General features: G+C 38.0%; 2 protein-coding genes across 3 annotated transcripts; one reads left to right on the top strand and one right to left on the bottom strand.

Annotated features, from left to right (window-relative positions):
- Positions 1–9,314: 9,314 nt before the first annotated feature.
- Positions 9,315–15,123, top strand: LOC111798320 (putative membrane protein At4g09580). Of its 2 annotated transcripts, XM_087125070.1 has the most exons (7): positions 9,315–10,010; positions 11,479–11,749; positions 11,851–12,021; positions 13,530–13,726; positions 14,439–14,604; positions 14,809–14,901; positions 15,045–15,123. In XM_087125070.1, the coding sequence occupies exons 1-4, from the start codon at positions 9,772–9,774 to the stop codon at positions 13,659–13,661; spliced, it is 813 nt and encodes a 270-aa protein (XP_086981196.1). In that variant the 5' UTR covers positions 9,315–9,771; the 3' UTR covers positions 13,662–13,726; positions 14,439–14,604; positions 14,809–14,901; positions 15,045–15,123. The 2 variants fall into 2 exon arrangements, with proteins under 2 accessions (XP_086981196.1, XP_023537162.1); XM_023681394.2 differs by lacking the exon at positions 15,045–15,123 and having other exon boundaries at positions 14,809–14,987.
- Positions 15,124–16,292: 1,169 nt separating this feature from the next.
- Positions 16,293–20,236, bottom strand: LOC111798330 (large ribosomal subunit protein bL21c). Its single transcript, XM_023681405.2, has 5 exons — positions 19,896–20,236; positions 19,679–19,759; positions 16,976–17,077; positions 16,803–16,877; positions 16,293–16,583 (listed from the first exon to the last, which is right to left on the bottom strand). Exons 1-5 carry the CDS (start codon positions 20,151–20,153, stop codon positions 16,512–16,514), a joined length of 588 nt encoding a protein of 195 aa, XP_023537173.1. The 5' UTR covers positions 20,154–20,236; the 3' UTR covers positions 16,293–16,511.
- Between the last annotated feature and the right edge of the window lie 1,579 nt (positions 20,237–21,815).

The following is a 21,815-nucleotide window of genomic DNA, read 5'->3' as shown; positions in this document are numbered from 1 at the left end:
TAGACTAAGAGTGAGAGTGTGATAGCTGAAGGATAGGCCCAAGGGCTACGTATACGCTCGCGTGGTGGGTCCATGCGCGCGTACGTTGCCCGTTACTTGTGACTTAAACACTCCAAGAGTGAAGACTATCTTCATAAACTAACACGAGTCATTTTAACATACTTTGTTACAGAAGATAGTTTAAGAGTGAGCGTGTGCTAGCTGAAGGATATGCCCAAGGGATACGTATACGCTCGCGTGGTGGGTCCATGCGCGCGTATGTTAAAGATTACTTGTTTGTTTAGATTGTTGTATTTGATTAAATCTTCCTATAGTTAGGAGTCGATTTAGTTTTGGTTTGATTTAGTTTTGGTTTGATTTAGTTTTGATTTGATTAGATTTTATTTTGATTTGATTTGTTTACCGGTTTGTTACCAGATTTTCTACAGATTTTTAGGTAGATTTTCTACAGATTTTTAGGTAGATTTTCTGAATATCTTTTTGTATTCTACGTATATATATATATATATATATACACAGAATTCTTGCTCTTCATAATTCAATCTTCTCATCAACTATTCAATCATTCACTATTTCACTAACAATTGGTATCAGAGCTATCTTCTTAAGGGATTTGTGAGATCAAAATGGGAGGCGAATCTAGTTTTTCAGCTGTTGCACCACCCGTCTTCGATGGAGACAATTTTCAAATGTAGGCAGTTCGTATGGAGACTTATTTGGAGGCCTTGGATCTTTGGGAACCAATACAAGAGGATTACGAGGTCCCTCCGCTTCTAGCAAATCCTACTGTAGCACAAATCAAATTACAGAAGGAAAAGAAGACAAGGAAATCAAAGGCGAAAGCTTGCCTATTTACCGTTGTATCTAAAATGATCTTCATACAAATAATGTCCCCCAAAACAGCAAAGGAAATCTGGGATTATCTCAAGGCTGAATATGAAGGAGATAAGAGGATTCGTGGAATGAAAGTTCTGAATTTGATTAGGGATTTCGAGTTGCAGAAGATGAAGGAGTCTGAATCGGTGAAAGAGTACTCTGACAGACTTCTCAGCATTGCTAACAAGGTGAGATTGCTTGGTTCTGTATTAAATGATTCTAGGATCGTTGAAAAGCTGCTAGTCACTGTTCCAGAGAAGTTTGAAGCCACCATTACTACTCTCGAGAACACCAAAGACTTGTCAAAGATTTCTCTTACACAGCTCTTGAATGCTTTACAAGCATAAGAGCAAAGGAGGTCTACGAGGCAAGAAGGGGTGATTGAAGGTGCCTTACATGTCAAGCATCAAGACAGCAGCAGGTATAAAAACAAGAAAATTTTCAAAAACCAAATGACGAATGGAGATCCATCTGCCAATTATCAGAAGACTGTTGGGTTTTATGTCCTAAAACTCATAGTTTGTAAACAAAAACATATTCTATTTTCAATAAAGTTATTATTGTTGTTTATTCATTAAAGGTTGTTATTGAATAAAGTGAACTTTACGATTATTAATCTAAATCCAATAAACTAAGAACACTTTGACTATAGTATGATTACTTGAACTATATGTAGAGACATAAGAGTGGATCAAGTTCAAGTATATAATCAAAATGATCTATAGTATAGGGATAAGGCTGAGTACCATATCCTGGGGACACTATGGATGCGGCCCACTTTTGTATATGACATAAGCAATGTGATCACTAAATTCTACATGTGGAGACATGTGAGTGGGGGTGTCCTATGCAATGAGTATTGCATAGGATCGGACCATGAAGAAAATCACTCTCACTTTATAATGTCGTTTACTGTTGAGACTGATTTTCTTTTCATTCGATGACCTAGGTAACTCGATTTTAATCCTGAGCTAAACATGAACTTCTGTTTATTCGGAATTATCCTTAGATTTGCATGGGTGAGAGTGGCTTGAGTTCGTTGACTCAATAGGCCTCCCATTTCAGGGGTAAGACTGGGTGAATGGCTGGAGACGTGGGGTGCAAGATGGAATTCACTCCTATCCACTTTTAGGGATAGAAGAGAGGTAGTTCCCTTAAGCACTGACTCCAAGTCTTGAACAAGGGGCCCCACCCTCTCATTGGCCTGAGAGGGATTCGGTTTACTGGTTGGACCACAAACCAATTGTTCATTAGAGGATCAGTGAGACATAAGGAACAAGAAGTAACTTCTGGGGTAAAACGGTAAATTGACTCAGCTCTAGTTACGAATAACCTGTGAAGGATCGACTTACTAATCATGGTTATATCAATTGGACAGAAATATATCTATAGTGAGGGGAGTGCAACTACTAGGCTATAGTCGAGTGTCCTAGTAGTTAACGAATGTTGGTTAACAAGGTTAATGAGTTTAACCGGTTAATCTTGGATCGTTGGAGCCCATGACCTATAGGTTCATTAGGTCCCTCTGCTAGCTCATATCGGACTAAACCATAGAACAGTGTGACGAGTGAGTTTGAAGTGTTCGAATTCAAATTAGGGAATATGCGCTACATATATACGATATATTTAACCGCATTTTTGTTTTATTTACGAATTAAACAAAAAGAGAGAATCTGAGATATTTAAATAAGATTTAAATATCTTAATCAAATATGTGTCGAAATTGATTGGAATTGGCATTTGAATTAATATTAAATATTAATTAAATAGTTTAATTAATCCTTTAATATTACTTTAATTTGAAATTAATTATGTTGAAGAACTCAAAATGTTGACTTCATTTAATAGAAAAATCAATGTTTGAGTTAGTGGAATTTTGAGGTGTTAAAATTTGGTTTAACCAAACTTGCATGCTTGCCAAATAAACCCCACAAAATTTAGTGGAATTTTGAGTGTCAAAATTTGGTGAACTCAAACTTACATGCTTGCCACATAACCCCAAACATTTGAGTGAAATTTTGAGTGTCAAAATTTGGTGATCTCAAATTTGCATGAACATGCAAACATGATTCTATAAATAGAGTGATCATGGTACATGGAAGGGCTTGCTGGTGAAAAACCTTGAGAAAAATCTCTCACAAACTCTCTCTTCATATATACTAAATCCCTCCCAAGTTTAGTCACTCATTGGATTCCACAATCCCGTTCTAAAGCCGGAGAATAGTGGAGAAGACACTAGTGGTGGTGCGAAACCGGTTAGTGAGGAAGAAGAAACTTGAGCGACAAAAGGTTAGTATTCAAACTCATTGAGTTTTAATGCTTTTGAACATGCTAGCTAATTTACTATAATTGATGTACTTAGAGTACCTAAGATCCAAAAAGCTTTGCTCTAAATCCGATGGAGAAAGAGCAGATGGCCTTTATATCCAGAGATAGTGCCACTGAGATTTGGCACAAAAGACTTGGGCACTTTCATCATCGAGGTTTGCTTCAGATGCAGTCAAAGAAGCTGGTAGAAGGACTCGCTGACATTGATGATGACATGCCTCCTTGCTGTGGCATGGAGAGCCTCGAAAAAACTACAACTGGTTCATACTGATCTTTGTGGTCCTCAGCGAACACCATTATTAAATGGTAATCTTTATTACATTATTTTTATTGATGATCTAACAAGAATGTGTTGGATCTTCTTTTTGAAGCAAAAGTCAGAAGTTGCGGGTGTATTTTGGAAATTCAAAACCAGAGTTGAGAATGAAAGTGCATGCTCAGACTGTAAGATCAGATAATGGCAAGAAGTACACTTTAGAAACTTTTAACAGGTTTTGTGAAGAGGCTGGAATTGAACATCAGTTGATAGCACCATACACTCCTCAACAGAATGGCATCAGTGAAAGAAGGAATAGATTCATAATGGAGATGACGAGATGCATGCTTCATGAGAAGGATCTTCCAAACGTTTTTGGGGAGAAGCAGCAAACACTGCTATGTACTTGCAAAATCGAATTTCAACAAAAGCTGTGAAGGACCTGACACCATTTGAAGCTTGGTATGGTTACAAACCTTCTTCAAAGTTCCTTAAAGTATTTGGGTGTCTTTGTTTCACTTACACTCCACAGGTCAAGCGTGATAAGCTTGACAAAAAGGCAGAAGCTCGCATCTTTGTTGGGTATAACACTATATCAAAAGCTTACAGAGTTTTTCAACCGCACTAGCCGGGTTATTGTGAGCCGAGATGTTCATTTTGCTGAAAATGAGCAATGAAATTGGGAAGAACTGACGAAGGTGAATCAGATTTCTAATGCACCAAACAATTTAACCTTTGGTAGCATGTTAGACGAGTCTGAAGATGAACAACAAGATGATTTGGTTGATGATGCACCTGTGAGAGGTACAAGGTTACTATCTGATATTTATCAAAGGTGTAATGTAGCTATTTGTGAGCCTGCAGGGTTCCATGATGCAAAAAACAGTCAACATTGGATGGCTGCAATGCAAGAGGAGCTTTCGATAATCGAGAAAAATAAAACATGGGAGTTGGTTGATCGACCTCTAAACATAAAGATAATTGGAGTAAGATGGGTATTCAGGACAAAGCTAAATCCGGATGGTTCAGTTAACAAATACAAAGTAAGACTTATTGTGAAGGGATATGCGCAAGTTTTTGGAGTTGACTATTCAGAAACATTTGCACCTGTTGCCAGGCTTGATACAGTAAAATTGTTGCTTGCTCTTGCTGCTCAAAAGAGTTGGAAAGTATTCTAGTTAGATGTTAAATCTGCCTTCTTAAATGGAGTCTTGCAAGAAGAAATTTTTGTCGAGCAACCTGAAGGTTTTGTGAGCAGAGGCAATGAAGATAAAGTCTACTTGCTGAGAAGGGCTCTATACGATCTTAAACAGGCTTCGCGAGCATGGTACAGTAAAATTGATGATCATTTGGTTGGTCTTGGCTTTCAGAAAAGTCAATCTGAACTCACATTGTATGTCAAGCATTGTATGTCAAGCATGATGGTACAAATACTTTAGTCATTTTTCTTTATGTAGATGACTTATTAATTATAGGGAGCAATCTTAAGCAAATTAACAAGTTCAAACTGGAAATGAAAAAGATCTTCGAAATGACGGACCTTGGCCTGATGTCATATTTCCTTGGCATTGAGATCCAGCAAACCCAAGATGAAGTGTTCATTTGTCAAAGAAAGTATGCAAAGGAGATACTTAAAAAATTTCAGATGGAGGATTGCAAAGCAATGATGGTTCTGCCAAAGTTATTGAAGCTGAGTTACGGAGCTTGGTAGGTTGCCTTATGTACTTAACAACAACTAGACCTAATATCGTAAATGCTGTAAGTATTCTCTCCAGATTTATGCATTGTCCCAATGAGACTCACATGAAAGCTGCAAAGAGAGTTATCAGATACATCAAAGCACAAGGAAATGAAGCTAATTGGTTTCTCTGACAGTGATTGGGGTGACTCAATCGATGACATGAAGAATACATCTGTTACTGTTTTTGCCTCGGATTAGGCATGTTCTCTTGGTACTCAAGAAAGCAAGAAACTGTAGCTTAATCCACTGCTGAGGCAGAATTTATAGTTGCAACAGCTGCAGTTAATCAACTCTCTCGTTAAGGAAAATTCTCGTGGATCTAAACTTGGAGCAAAAACACAACACTAAGATACTAGTTCATAACCAAGCTGTTATTGCAATCTCCAATAATTCAGTTTTTCACGGAAAAACTAAGCATTTCAACATCAAGTTATTCTTTGTTCGAAAAGTTCAAAAGACTGGTGATGTGACTCTTTGCTATTGCAAATCTGAAGATCAAATTGCAGATGTCCTTACCAAACCTCTACCACTTAGCAAGTTTGAAGATTTCAGAAAAAAACTTGGAGTTTGCAGCATGGAGGAGTGTTAAAGATTACGTGTTTGTTTAAATTGTTGTATTTGATTAAATCTTCCTATAGTTAGGAGTCGATTTAGTTTTGATTTGATTAGATTTTATTTTGATTTGATTTGTTTACTAGGTTGTTACCAGATTTTTAGGTAGATTTTCTGAATATCTTTTTGTATTCTAGGTATATATATAGAGAGCATTCTTGCTCTTCATAATTCAATCTTCTCATCAACTATTCAATCACTCACTATTTCACTAACAGATACGTATACGCTCGCGTGGTGGGTCCATGCGCGCGTACGTTGCCCGTTGCTTATGACTTAAACACTCTAAGAGTGAAGACTATCTTCATAAACTAACACGAGTCATTTTAACCTACTTTGTTACAGAAGATAGTCTAAGAGTGAGCGTGTGCTAGCGGAAGGATAGGCCAAAGGGGTACGTATACGTTCGTTTGGTTGGTTCATGCGAGCGTACGTTGTCGGTTTCCTATTACTTAAACACTCTAAAAGTGACGACTATCTTCATAAATTAACACGAGTCATTTCAACCTACTTTGTCATCGAAGATAGTCTAAGAGTGAGTGTGCGCTAGCTGAAGGATAGGCCCAAGAGGTACATATACGCTCGCTTGGTGGGTCCATGCGCGCGTACGTTGCCCGTTGCTTGTAACTTAAACACTCTAAGAGTGAAGACTATCTTCATAAACTAACACGAGTCATTTTAACCTACTTTGTTACAAAAGATAGTCTAAGAGTGAGCGTGCACTAGCTGAAGGATAGACCCAAGGGGGTACCTATACGCTTGCTTGGTGGGTCTATGCACGCATACGTTGCTGTTGCTTGTAACTTGAACACTCTAAGAGTGAAGACTATCTTCATAATCTAACACAAGTCATTTTAACCTAGTTTGTCACTGAAGATAGTCTAAGAGTGAGTGTGTGCTAGCTGAAGGACAGGCCCAAGGGGTACGTATAAGCTTGCTTGGTGGGTCCATGTGCGCGTACGTTGCTCGTTGCTTGTAACTTGAACACTCTAAGAGTGAAGACTATCTTTATAAAATAACACGAGTCATTTTAACCTACTTTGTTACAAAAGATAGTCTAAGAGTGAGCATGTGCTAGCTGAAGGATAGGCGCAAGGGGTACGTATACGTTCGCTTGGTCAGTTCATGTGTGCGTACGTTGTCCGTTTCCTGTAACTTAAACACTCTAAGAGTGACGACTATCTTCATAAACTAACACGAGTCATTTTAACCTACTTTTTTATAGAAGATAGTCTAAGAGTGAGTGTGCACTAGCTGAAGGATAGGCCCAAGAGGGTACGTGTACGCTCGCTTAGTGAGTCCATGCGTGCGTACGTTGCCAGTTGCTTATAACTTGAACACTCCAAGTGTGAAGACTATCTTCATAAACTAATACGAGTCATTTTAACCTAATTTGTCTTCACTTACATCCTTCCTAGAAGATTATCCACCTGAAAATACTTCAAGTCAAGCATGCTAAACTTCAGAGTTTCGACAATTACGGCAATGAAAAGGAAAGTGCACCTTGTTAGCATAAAATTATAAAGTATAAATATTGTTGTAATGATCCTGTTTTTAAATGTATTTAATTAATTTACATGGAGATAATTACTATAAAGTATAAATTTCACATAATAATAATAATAATAATGTTATTATTATTATTATTATTGTATCATATAAATTTGATAAGGTGACGGACGCTCTACACTATCCGACCTAGGTCTAGCTCAATGGTACCACTCTTGTAGACCTACTACTTGACACAGGGGGCACAATTGGATCCAATCTAGGTTGCTGATAACGCTATTAAGGCAAGAAGAGCTACCTTAGTCATTGTCAATGGTACCACTCTTGTAGACCTACTACTTGACGCAGGGGGCACAATTGGATCCAATCTAGGTTGCTGATAACGCTATTAAGGCAAGAAGAGCTACCTTAGTCATTGTCAATGGTACCACTCTTGTAGACCTACTACTTGACGCAGGGGGCACAATTGGATCCAATCTAGGTTGCTGATAACGCTATTAAGGCAAGAAGAGCTACCTTAGTCATTGTCAATGGTACCACTCTTGTAGACCTACTACTTGACGCAGGGGGCACAATTGGATCCAATCTAGGTTGCTGATAACGCTATTAAGGCAAGAAGAGCTACCTTAGTCATTGTCAATGGTACCACTCTTGTAGACCTACTACTTGACACAGGGGGCACAATTGGATCCAATCTAGGTTGCTGATAACGCTATTAAGGCAAGAAGAGCTACCTTAGTCATTGTCAATGGTACCACTCTTGTAGACCTACTACTTGACGCAGGGGGCACAATTGGATCCAATCTAGGTGGCTGATAACACTATTAAGGCAGGAAGAGCTACCTTAGTCATTCGTAGGTGACAAAAGGTCTACTAGGTTCCTAGGGTGTCTAGGTGACCCAAATTTCCTATTAAAATCAAGGTCGCCATTACATACATGACGTATCTACAATGTGCGAGAAATTCATTTAAAACATTTCATAATGAGGCCATGCACTTACACGTTCATACTAAAGTCATTAAACAATTTTGCAATAAACACGGAATTGAATAAAACAAAGAAAGTAAAATATTTGCCATGATCTACAAAAGAAAAATGACATGAATGCATATATTCTACCTTTGGTCCCATGGTTGTCACCGTGATGTTGTCATCCGTATAGGGGTGCCTTACTTTTACATACAAAATAAGAGTAGCATGTAACTTCGATGTTTAAAGAAATACTTTGTAAGTAACCTCACTATTGGGGTCGAAAAATGCATACACAACCAATCATGGAGGAACCTATCATTTCATGGCCTTGAATTCTGCTTTCTAGTTCGAGCTAAATTTGGATGTGTAATACTTCTCTATACACGGGCAACATACGCGCACATGGACCCACCAAGAGAGCGTATACGTACCCCTTGAGCCTATCCTTCAGCTAGCGCACGCTCACACTGCCAGAGCCACAGAGGGAAAGGAGCCCGCATAATATCATGACGTACATAGGTATCATATTGTACACATCCGTGCTTATTATAACAAGGAAGTATCCTGATGCACGTGACATACAAGAAAAAATGCATGAGGTCCTCATAGCTTTAAATCATGACATAAACAATGCAATACAGGTCGTATATTCGTTCTTTCATAAACATTTTCATAAATACATACCAATCAATTAAATCTACTTAAACTAATATGCTCTTGTGCTCAAAGTGGACAATATTATACCTCTAGACAATAGACAATCGACGCTCGGGATTGTGACAAATATACTTAAACTAATATCAACCAATCAAAATAGATATTAAAAAATTTTCAAGGTGTAAAGCTATATATATATATATCACTTTTATATTTTATTCACCTAAAAAAAATTTAATAAAATATTTGCCAAATAAATATAGGTTCATGTTCCAAAATAAAAAAATATATTTTAGTGTCCTAGAAATTTGGAAACATGCTGCTTAATTTGCTAAAAAAATCATAATAAATAAATTGAATTCCTTGTTCGGAGGAAGAGAAGAACACCCAAATCAAAAATAAAAATTAAGGGGTGGAAGAGGAAGATGCCCTGAAGAACAGAGAGAGAGGGAGGAGCGTCAAAATTCCGATGAGTTCGCCGTCTTCCGCCATTACTCTTCGAGATCAGACGGTGAATAATAGCCATTGATGATCCATTTACAGAGCTCCTCCGCCACTGAAACCCTTCTTCATCAATTTGCCGTAAAGTTCTCACAAATTCCCTGTTTCTGTGTTCTTTAGATTCTCTGATTTCTCCCGTTATTCAGGAGCGATTGTCTCAAATTTCGTACAAGAAACCAATGCTCAGATCTGCGTTGATCATTTGTGTCATTGGGTGAAATTCGATGATTGGTAATCGAAAAACGACGTAACAGTGTTCTTTTGAATTCTCCTTCTCATCCTGTGAAATTTGGGGGAAATCTGTGGTTCGATCGATTAATGGCAGCTTCGAGGAATGTTGTGGGGCTGAAGGATGAGGAGAAGCTGAAGGAAGAGAACTCGACGGCTAAGAAGGCTAAATTTGAGAGGTTTCCATTGTCGAAGTGGGAGGTAGCGGCGGCTTTTGGCATCTTCCTTGTCTGCTCCACTGGCCTCGTTTGTGTGTATATGACGATGCCCTCTGCAGAATACCAGAGCGTTAAGATCCCACGAACGCTTTCGGATCTTCGGATGCTTAAGTATGTGTTTCTCTGTTCAGCCCTTTTCGTTTTAGAACATATTACGATATTTAATTGCCTCCCTTCTTCTTGTGCTATATGGTATTTTTGAAATGATTGTTGATTTTTTGTGAATTTGGAAGAGGAAACGTAGATTGAGGGTTGTTTTTTAGTTCAAGTTTTTTATTGTCTTTTGAACATGAGAGGGGGTATGGAATTATGTTTGGAGTTCTGAATGATGAGGATAGTTTCTTACTTACTTAGGATGGTTAAAGAACACTTCATGGGGTTTCATATCTCGGGTTGAAGGATGAAAAACTCTTGGAATTGAAGAATAAGTTTTAGATTGCTCTTCATCGGTGCATATTATGAGTTGAATGTGTGAAAATGAGGTTAAAGGATTGAATATGACCGAATCTATCAACTTAAGCTTTTGGTTTTGGGCTAGTTTAACCGGGTAACAGAGATAAGGTGTGAGATCTCACGTTGGTTGGAGAGGGGAACGAAACATTCCTTATAAAGGTGTGAAAACCTCTCTCATCAAAACCTTAAGAGGAAGCTCGAAGAGGAAAGCCTAAAGAGGATAATGTCTGCTAGTGGTGAGCTTGGGCTGTTACAAATGGTATCAGAGTACCGGGCAGTGTGCCAACGAGGACCCTGCGCTCACAAGGGGGAGGATTGTGAGATCTCACATCGGCTGAAGATGGGAACGAAACATTCCTTATAAGGTGTAGAAACCTCTCCCTAGTAGACGCGTTTTAAAAACCTTGAGGGGAAGTCTGAAAGGGAAAGCCCAAAGAGGACAATATCGGCTAGCGGTGGGTTTGAGTTGTTACAAATGGTATCAGAGCTAGGTTACCGGACGGTGTGCCAACGAGGACGTTGGGTCCCTAACGGGGGTGGATTGTGAGATCCCACATCGGTTGGAGAGGTGAACAAAACATTCCTTATAAGGGTGTGGAAACCTCTCCCTAATAGACGCGTTTTAAAAACCTTGAGGGGAAGCCCGAAAGGGAAAGGCAAAAGAGGACAATGTCTGCAATCGGTGGGCTTGGGCTGTTACAAATGGTATCAGAGCCAGGTTACCGGGCGGTGTGTCAACGAGGACACTGACCCCCAAGAGGGTGGATTGTGAGATCCCACATCGGTTGGAGAGGGGAATGAAACATTTCTTATAAGGGTGTGGAAACCTCTCCCTAGTAGACACATTTTAAAAACCTTGAGGGGAACTTCGAAAGGGAAAGCTCAAAGAGGACAATATCTACCAGCGGTGGGCTTAGGCTGTTACATAAGGGTTCTAAACTTGAATCACCTAATGTTGTTTACGTCCCGATTAATGTTGAAAAAATGCTTATTGAGTTTAGTAGTTTAACAAAATGTTCCAGAAAATTATTGTTCTCCGTCGCCATTTCGACTTGGTTCCTGAACATTCTAACGTTTAATGCTCCATTGTTAGCCTGATTTGTATTTCTGTTTAATAATGCTCCAGGGATCTCTTTGCAAATTATGCCAAAGATCATCCAGCACAATTCATTCTTGGTTATTGCTCCACCTACATATTCATGCAAACGTTCATGATTCCTGGAACAATTTTCATGTCATTGCTGGCTGGAGCTCTATTTGGTGTTATCAGAGGCCTTCTTTTAGTTGTCTTTAATGCAACAGCTGGTGCATCCTCTTGCTTTTTTCTCTCCAAGTTGGTTGGAAGACCTTTAGTTTACTGGGTGTGGCCTGAAAAGTTGAAACTGTTCCAGGCAGAGGTACTTATTTACTGTGAATTTTGTTTAAATTCGATTCGGTGACGACTCTCTAATCACATCTAAGCTCATGTTGGTTTGAAATCTTGCCTTTGATTATCTAGATAGCGAAGCATCGAGAAAAGCTACTCAATTATATGCTCTTTCTAAGGATAACACCGACGTTACCTAACCTTTTTATCAACTTGGCTTCACCTATTGTTGACATCCCATTTCATGTGTTCTTCTTGGCTACTTTAATTGGCCTTGTTCCAGCATCCTATATCACTGTCCGGGTAAGTTTCTATCTCTCTCAAGTCAGTTGTTCTTATATCGTTTTTATATTGCTTTCCTTGTAACTAATGTTGGAGAATACTTTAAATTTGAGTTTTCTTTAACACTTGAGATAGATGAATAGTTGGAATTTTAGTTTAGTGAATGCAGTGGATAAATGGCGGTTGTGTTGTGTCTGATGTTTTGGTTGATCTTATCCTTTATATAATTTGATAATTGAGAGGCATGACTCCTATCACACCTTGGATTATCTTGGATTTGTCTATACGTGATGGTTGCTTGATTGAAGACTAAAAAATCTTCACCTTTTCGTTGTAGTTTTCCGTGTAATTTTTTTGATGTCCAAGTCACAATAGGAAATCAAAGCGTAATTGTGAAATCCCACATCGATTGGAGAGAGGAACGAGTGCCGGTGAGGATGCTAGGCCCTGAAGGGGTTGGATTGTGAGATCGCACATCGATTGGAAAGGGGAACCGAGTGCCAATGAGGACACTGGGCCCGAAGGGGGGTGGATTGTGAGATCCCACATCGATTGAAGAGGGGAACGAGTGCCAGCGAGGAAGCTAGGCCCTGAAGGGGTTGGATTGTGAGATCGCACATCGATTGGAAAGGGGAACCGAGTGCCAATGAGAACACTGGGCCCGAAGGGGGTGGATTGGGGGTGGATTGTGAGATCCCACATCGATTGGAAAGGGGAACGACAACGATTGGAAAGGGGGACAACATTGATTTGAAAGGGGAACAACATCGATTGGAAAGAGAACGAGTGTCAGTGAGGACGCTAGGCCTCAAAGGGGAGTGGATTGTGAGATCTCATATCGATTGGAGAGGGGAACGAGTGTCAGCGAGGATGTTGGGCCCAGAAGGGGGTTGGATTGTGAGATCCCACATCGATTGGAGAAGGGAACAAGTGCCAGCAAGGACGCTAGGCCACAAAGGGGGGTGGATTGTGAGATCCCACATCGGTTGGAGAAGGGAACGACATCGATTGGAAAGGGGAACGAGTGCCAGTGAGGACACTAGGCCTTGAAGGGGAGTAGATTGTGAGATCCGATATCGATTGGAGAGGGGAATAAGTGCCAGCAAGGACGTTGAGTCACGAGGGGGAGGGGAGAGATGGTGGATTGTGAGATCCCACATCGGTTGGAGAGGGGAACGAAGCATTCTTTACAAGGGCGTGGAAACCTCTCCCTAGCAGACACGTTTTAAAAACCTTGAGGGGAAGCCCAAAAGGGAAAGCTCAAAGAGAACAGTATCTGCTAGCGGTAGGCTTAGACCATTACAATAATGTTTATTTTGTTCGTTTATATGTGTGTGTACGTGTACATATTATAATTATTTCTTCCCTCTATGAGTACCATATTTGGTGGAAATTTCCCCGACATTTGTTACATTTTAGGTCGCCTTTTTTCTTTTATCAACTTCTTGCAAGATCTTACATTTACTGTGCTATTTTTTCATCTTGAAGATAATTATCTAACTGTTAATTCATTATCTTATTATCATCAGGCTGGACTTGCACTCGGAGATCTGAAATCAGTCAAGGATTTATATGATTTCAAAACTTTGTCTGTGCTGTTCTTTATTGGTTTCATCTCCATTCTGCCTACACTTCTAAAGAGGAAACGAGTATACGAATAAAGGCGATTTTTTCAGGGCTCCGTCATTTCTGCCTGAGCCATGTGTACGGATGGCTGCTATATCAGGTCTTTACGATCTCAAAATTTATTGTCAGTTATGTCAGCACTACCTTAGAAAACTTAACCAACCTTTTGAAAATACCTTTTTTCGACATTTGGTCATTGCTGATAGTCTCTGCAGAGTGTCTAGTTTATTCTATTTGCATTGCACAACACCTAGAATGACATCGGTGTTGGTCGTATTTGGCTTTTCGAGCCACATTCTGTCAAATATTCTCAAAATTTATTGTCAGTTACGTCAACACTACCTTAGAAAACTTAACCGACATTTCAAAAATACCTGTTTTCGACATTGGTCATAGAGGATAGTCTCAGCAGAGTGTATAGTTTATTCTATTTGCATTGCAGAACACCTAGAACAACATCGGTTTTGGTCGTATTTGGCTTTTCGAGCCACATTCTGTCAAATATTCTAAAATTTATTGTCAGTTAAGTCAGCACTACCTTAGAAAACTTAACCAACATTTCGAAAATACCTATTTTCGACATTGGTCATAGAGGATAGTCTCCGCAGAGTGTATAGTTTACTCTATTTGCATTGCACAACACCTAGAACAACATGGGTTTTGGTCGTATTTACTCTATTTGCATTGCACAACACCTAGAACAACATGGGTTTTGGTCGTATTTGGCTTTTCGAGTCACATTCTGTCAAATATTCTCCATGGCTTAGTTTCTTCATCTTATATACCAACTCTTGTTTTCATTGTTTATACAGATTGATATTGATTTCAAGTGCTCTGATCGACGATGCTCGTTGTGGTGATACCGTGGCGAGGTTCAGATGCAAAACGGTGTACCATCAAGTTGTTATGTAGCTCAAATTATACGTCGTTCGGTAGATGAATCGGCAGTTGTTTGGAGGGTTTAAAAGGAAAAAATAGGTGAAGATATCTTTATTCACATTAGGAGCTCACTGATTACACTGAATATAGGCTATATTTATTATATATACTATAGTTTTTGTTGCATTATATACTGAAAAAGCATACAGGGTTTAGTCAGGTTACAAACTGAGAACTAACTATACTTTCTTTTTTATATAGATCTTTACATATCCCAATGATCATATTGGTTATATATTACAGGTTGATATACTAAAATTAGACTCAAAAGAAGATTACAATGATTGGTGTGGACTGCAGATTGTGATGTGAAAGGAAGAAAAAGAACATTTTGTGGTGGGTTTTTTAATCTTTATTTTTGTAAAATTTTTTTCAAGATTAATTGATTTGTTCGAGTCCTCGTCGTCGAATTTTGAGGTTAATTTTAATTATATCTCTATTGACAAAAGTAGTTTTATCATCAAAATGATGTGGGACAGGTAGCTGGAATCAATGAAATCAATGAAATCTCGATAATGCAAGACTGAAAATGAAAAATTTTCAATTCAATTGCATCCATTCCATTCGGGATCATGCACATTTTTGTAAATCTAACTTATTCTTGGAATAAACAACTTATACACGCTCACTTTCCAAAAAAAATATTGGATTTGCTGTTAAAACATCGATTAGATGATCAGTATCCCGAAGAAATGAAATAATTAGGTTATAGATGTATGGAGTTGAGTAATTTCTTGTTTCCTTCCTTGGTTCTTGTGAATTCAAAGGTCCAAAAAGATGGATATCATTTGCTTGTAAGCAAAGAAATAGTTGAAAGCTTTTAAAAACGAAATGGTGTAAGTGGTAAGAATTTATGGCTACTCGACAATCATTTTCAAAATCATGTTTGTCACCGCTCCATTTTTAATTTAAGAACTATGTCAATTTATGTACATTAATTTATTAGTTTATATTGCGTATAACATTATTCAATATTATGTAAAATATGTGAGGTAGAGATTTGAATCTCTAATTTATTGGTTGAATGTACGAATTTTATATGCATAAGCCTTGAAGCATATTTTTATCTCAAGTAAACCATGCATCAATGTTCGGCCACACACTATCAAGTATATTCAATGTTCAATCTTGAAACTCGACTATGAATGGAAGCTACATACATGATCAGTAATACAACATTTGTGTATCATTAATGTATCGATAGTGTATCAACACTATATGTATATCCATAATATATCAACATTCATTCAAAACGAAATTTTAAATATAACAATATTATTAGTGCATCAATAGTATCCACTCTTATTCATAATCAAGTTCATATATAATATTAGTGTATTGATAGTATACCATACCAATAACATGTTAATGTTATTGATATACTCTGTATAAAGTATATTAATGATAGTAACATACAAATGATAGGCAAATTAACGAGGTATCAATAGTAAAGTACAGTATATCATATCAATAATGAACAAATGTCGTTGATTTACTCTAATATATCATATCAATAATGAACAAATGTCATTGATTTACTCGATATAAAACGCATCAATAACAATTATATCAATGATGCATCAATAGGGAAGTGTATCAATAGTTTACGTATGTTTTTAGGGGTATTTTGTTTTTAGGGGTATTTTGGACTTTTCATTTCGAGCAAAATCATACTTGCACATCCTCTCATATTAAGCTTTAAGTTAGAAAGTTTCTAAGACTCCATATGAGCAATAAAATTCCTTCAAAATTGCAAAAATTCCTTGAAAAATGGACAGAATGGTCACTAACGATTATATGAGATTCGTTAACAAATGGAAACAATTGAGTTGAAACATTTGGATTCACAAGAACTTACATACAGAAAAGTGGGGATTTTGAGCAAGAAATAAGGATTAAGATCTTCAAACCTGCTGAATGAGTTCATAGTTCATCAGAATTTGTTTCTACGACTCAAGTGTGGCTGCTGGATAGTCTTGATATCCACTGATTTCCGTTATCCTAATCCGCGTATTTGGCTGTATCGTTCGGGTAAAACAGAATCGGAGATTATAAAGAGAAATGTGTACTCAAAAGAAATTTCTAAACTCATGCACATCAAACATTCCTATGGTCTGTGAATCAGTTCCAGAAGTTTACAAAAGCTATGGAAGCAGTTGAATGAAATGTAAAGGCAAACCCCAAGAACATGCTGCAAGACTGAAGAGAGAAAGAGAGTGGCAAAGACCGAGAAATACCTGACGGTGTCCGATGTTTCGTCGATAGTTTTTCTTTTTCTTGTACTTGAACACAATAACCTTCTTATCTAATCCCTGAATATAAGAAATAAAAACAAGACAATCTAAGAAAAAGAAGCATTGTTCTATTTCATTCTGATGAAGAGGGGATGATCACCAAGTTAATGCATTACCTGCTCCTCGACGACGGCATGAACAGCAGCATTTGTCACTATTGGTTTTCCAATGTATGCCTGAGTCTTTGTTCCCACAAGCAAAACTTTGTTCAGAGTTATCTGAACAATAAGAAATTTAGAGAACTTTAAGATTGTTACAGTATCACATAATTAAGTGCACATGTATAGATGAGACATGACCGGTTTGTTATTACGTAATAAACCCAATGTTTGTTAGTTTGTAGAATATGATGAGATTCACCGAGCTACTCGATGAGGAATCTAAAAACTATAAACTAAATCAATATTCACACACGTAAATATATGTGCACCACATGAATTTTGATCAATGATTATCACGGTGAGATCCCACATTGGTTGGAGAGGAATCACTGTGAGATCCCACGCCGGTTGGAGAGGGGAACGAAGCATTCTTTATAAGGGTGTAGAAATCTATCCCTAGAAGATTTGTTTTAAAAACCATGAGGCTGACGGTAATACGTAAAGGATCAAAGTGGACAATATTTGCTAGCGGTGGGCTTTAGCTGTTACAAATGGTATCAGAGCCAGACACCGGTTGGTGTGCTAGCGAGAACGCTGGGCCCCTAAAGGAGGTGGATTGGAGAGGAGAACGAAGCATTCCTTATAAAGATGTGGAAACCTCTCCCTAGAAGACGCGTTTTAAAAACCGTGAGGCTAACGGTGATACGTAAGAGACCAAAATGGACAATATCTACTAGCGGTGGGCTTGGGCTTGGGCTTGGGCTGTTACAATGTCATCACATTTCTAAAGTCAGTTTCTTCCTTCGATCCATTGTATTGAAAAGCTCTTAACAATGAAATTCAGGAGAAATCACCAGAAAGACTGCATAGAAGGTGTTCATTCAGAAAGTGAAGATGGAAGTTGGAAGCTAGACTTCATACTTTTCTCTAGAAGATGATCGGCGGTAAATTCCGTGATGAAAAAGAATAGAGAATCTCTCACAAAGTTAAATAAGAAGGAACTCAAGTTCTTCCCTTGATCATAAAAAGGTCACATTAAAGAAATTACTTATTTCTCAATTCGTGCATTCTATGCAAAAAGAGGATTTTTTAGTTTTTCGGATAGGGTGGTTTCTTCAATTTTACATTGGAAGTCTCTTTGCAATTCTTTTAGTAACTACCCAGTATGCTTATTTCTACCTACTAGAGTGCTTCTAACGATTTCAATAAATCCATTCCAAACTTTTACAGTAAAGTGACACCTTTATAGTACACGAAGCAAGTCTTAAGCTACCTTATTGTATAACGAGTGTAGGTCTCGAAACCATACACTAACATCTTTGGACCGGGTCCATGTTATTTATCCTTCCGAAAACGATCGATGATGACAAAAACCAAAGCTTCTCTGAGATTTTAGCCACATCGAAGAAATGAGGACTAGAGGATTGAAAAAGATCAACTAATGAGAAAACTAAACTTACAAGGAAAGGTCAGATAACTTGAGAGTCCATGAATGAACGAGCAAATATAGCTAGAGTTAGGGAAAAGACAAACTCTTTGTAACAAGCGAGAAGAATAACAGCCAAATCTTGAGATTCATGGTGAATTTTTCATAAAGAGGTCATCCAAAGAAATCTGAAAAAATATCCCCGATTATTTGATGAAGTCTGTAACAGAATCACAGCTAGGAGTATATTTCACTCTAAAGGGAAAAAAATTAGGCTATGACGAAGTTCCTACCCAAGTTGTCAATGACCCAGGACACTGCCTGTGAGATCCCATAGAGGAGAACAAATCATTCTTTATAAGGGTGTGAAAACCTGTCTCTAGCAGATGCGTTTTGAAAAGCTCGAAAGGAAAAGCCCAAAGAGAACAATATCTAAGGCTTGGGCATTACACTGACCCAAGATCAAGCTCTATCACCACTACTCAGGAATAACTTTTCTAAATTATCCAGACATTTCTACCAAACCCAACAACATTCTCTTGGTCTAATCAATTCTCTTACCATCTCAAACTTTTTCCCCTTGATGTCCAACATAGCATGCCATGGTGCCAAGCATTAACACCATTCACAAAATAATATGAAGCATTCCTTCAAATCCCAAGCTCAAAAACTATAGTCAATTAATTAACAATTAAAAGTAAAAATGGTTCTTGTAAGATTCCATATCGGATGAGTAGGAGAACGAAACACTGTCTGTCTATAAGGGTGTGGAAATCTGTCTATAAGCGTGTGGAAATCTTTCTCTCCCCGATGCATTTTAAAAACCTTGAGGGGAACCTCCAAATGGAAAGTCCAAAGAGAACAAGTGTGCTTGGGTTGTTAAAATTCTTCTATGCAGTTAGTCAAGGCATCCATATCTCAAACCCCACAGGAATAAGTCAAATGTTTCATAACAAGTCTTTGTTCAAACTAACTAATTTAAGCACGCTAAATATGAACACCATATTATATTTGACACATTCTGAAACCAATTTTCACTAACAGAAGAAAGCTTAGGTAACGATTACCCAAATACATTTCCACGAAATTTCCTTCAAAGTCACTCCGAGAGAACTTCACATGAAGGAATATCAATATATAATACATAGATTAAACAACAATGAAGGTCACTGTTCATCAGAATCCAAACGATGCAAGAACACTCTAATCTCCATAAATGTAATATAATATAACACTCAACTCAGATACACAAATAATAACCATTTAACGAGTAGAATATTAAGGATACCCACCTTATCATTGACGTTAGCCCCTTTCAGCCTCTGAGTATGGATATAACGCCCTGGAAATACTATATATTGGCGGGATCCAATCTATTGAAAAAATCCACACACACAGACCATATTATAAACGTGAGTACAAAAATCGATTGTAGTAGCTTGAACAGAAAAGGAGGAGCCGAAATCAAAAAACGCAAGAAGTTAGTGAAAAGCGAAATTAAACACTAACCATAACAACCGCGAAGATTTCCTCGCGCTTGGGGGCCTGTTCCGAGGGGACTTCAACGATTTGGGAAGCGGCAGGCTCAGAGTCGATTACAGCCGCTTCGGACTCCGAGGACTTGAGGACGAAGGACAATGCAGGGCGGGAAGAAGGAGAGAGTTTGAATGAAGATGAAATTGGTGTTGATAATGGTGTATTCTGCTTGGTGGAGATTCGGCAGTGAGTGGCGAAATTGGCGCAGAGGGAAAGAGTTAGAGACGCCATTACAGAGACCTCTTCAAGGTCCTCTTCGTCTAGTAACTATGGTTCGTTCTTGTTTTCGCCATGGCTCGGCTGTTTTGAACTTCAGGCTTATCCTATCCTCTTTTCTAGTTGTAAAAGACTATTATACCCCCAACCTCTTTTTTATGCTACGAAATTACATTTTTACCCTCGTAATTTTGTTGGATGATGGAGAAGTCAAATCCGAGTAGTAATAATTGTCGGTCCCTTAGAACGCACTTGCTCTTACTTGAAAAAAAAGGTTCGTAAAAGGTTAAGTATTGTAAATATAAGTGACCCCACGGTTGGGACTGAAAAATACGAACCTATGCAAGCATAGCTCTTGTCATTCATTTCGAGTGGGACCTAAAACCATGGTCTTAGGCTCCAGTTCTTTTCTTATGTCGGGACGCGTATCAAATTCATGTACATAGTTCAATGTTCAACGTACTTCTTGGGCCTTATTGGGTAAGTATCACTTTCATTCATAAGTGATATCAATTTCATATGCACGATCATACACTATGGTTCATTTCTCACTTTGATCATGAATCTATTGGATTCATTTCGTTTATCTCCTATATTGGTATATGAATCATCTTGATTCATATATGAGCATTAATATTGCTATGTCTATATAAAGGTTTGTCTAGCATTATTAAGAGACAGAGTCAGTGTCATTTTGTGTTTTCCCAGAGACAATTGGGAGGGACTTTGTAAGTGAGACTTTGTAGTGTGAGAGTGTGAGAGAAACACTTCTAAACATTTCAAAATTGTCGTCAATATATAAACACCTCTCGATGGCTAGAAATGCTCTCAATAAAGGTAAATTTGAGCTTCAATGTCGACGTAGTGCTCGTCTACGACCTAAACTAAGGCTTCTTCGGCTCCTATTGCAAAATTGTCTTCAATTGTATCGTTCATTAACTATTTAGGGTTGTTTATGATCAATTACGAAGAATTAGGTGAAGTTCGTTTCATGAATGGGTAATAAATTTGATGTTATTGAATGTCATAGATAAAGTTGGACCATTACAAGCATAATTAAGCTATTACCGACCAAGGAAAGTTTAGGGACATCCGCTTAGACTAAGTAAGTCGACTTACTGTTGGTACACCTATGAGTTAGGTTGGATGAATTAAATGAAGCATCAATATCTCGTAACTGTGAGGTATATTATTCTATTGTTATGATTACGTTTATGTCCTGTGAGTTACTATGTCGTACCATGTATAATGTGCGTGTATGGAATACCACAAATATGTAAGTATGTCTCACAGGAAACTTATGTCATGATAAGTATGGAAGTATGTCATGATAAGTATGGAAGTACTGTGTGCATCATTATGTTACGTACACAAGCATGAATTACTTCTCCATGATGTTACGCACATAAGCTTACACCATGGTATTATAGACTCATTTCTTTTCCGTAGGTTTTCGGCTGCGAGAGCATGCGTTAGTCCATAATCAAGCCTATGGAATACGTATACAAGCCCACATAGTAGGTTCAATCACTCGTTCCTACTTGAGAAGCCTATCTGATGAAAGTAATATTGGATGATCAAGTGCTCTATAAATGTCATCAAGTAATCAATTTACCAGAACAACAGCTTTCAACAGCAACTGATATTGTAAAATCTCACATCAATTGGAGAGGAAAA

This window comes from Cucurbita pepo, chromosome 6, assembly GCF_057944985.1.
Source record: "Cucurbita pepo subsp. pepo isolate OVF chromosome 6, ASM5794498v1, whole genome shotgun sequence".
NCBI lineage: Eukaryota > Viridiplantae > Streptophyta > Magnoliopsida > Cucurbitales > Cucurbitaceae > Cucurbita > Cucurbita pepo.
Note: the sequence above shows the minus strand (reverse complement) of the source record. Positions and strands in the feature narration are given on the sequence as shown.

What these genes read in the sequence shown, in the direction of transcription:
- LOC111798320 (XM_087125070.1), top strand. Translation starts at nt 9,772, where the DNA reads ATGGCAGCTTCGAGGAATGTTGTGGGGCTGAAGGATGAGGAGAAGCTG. An exon ending in TCGGATCTTCGGATGCTTAA is followed by an intron (nt 10,011 to 11,478) that starts GTATGTGTTTCT and finishes ATAATGCTCCAG; the next exon opens with GGATCTCTTTGCAAATTATG. An exon ending in TGAAACTGTTCCAGGCAGAG is followed by an intron (nt 11,750 to 11,850) that starts GTACTTATTTAC and finishes TTGATTATCTAG; the next exon opens with ATAGCGAAGCATCGAGAAAA.
- LOC111798330 (XM_023681405.2), bottom strand. Translation starts at nt 20,153, where the DNA reads ATGGCGTCTCTAACTCTTTCCCTCTGCGCCAATTTCGCCACTCACTGC. An exon ending in GGGCTAACGTCAATGATAAG is followed by an intron (nt 17,078 to 19,678) that starts GTGGGTATCCTT and finishes CTTATTGTTCAG; the next exon opens with ATAACTCTGAACAAAGTTTT. An exon ending in GAAACATCGGACACCGTCAG is followed by an intron (nt 16,584 to 16,802) that starts GTATTTCTCGGT and finishes CGAACGATACAG; the next exon opens with CCAAATACGCGGATTAGGAT.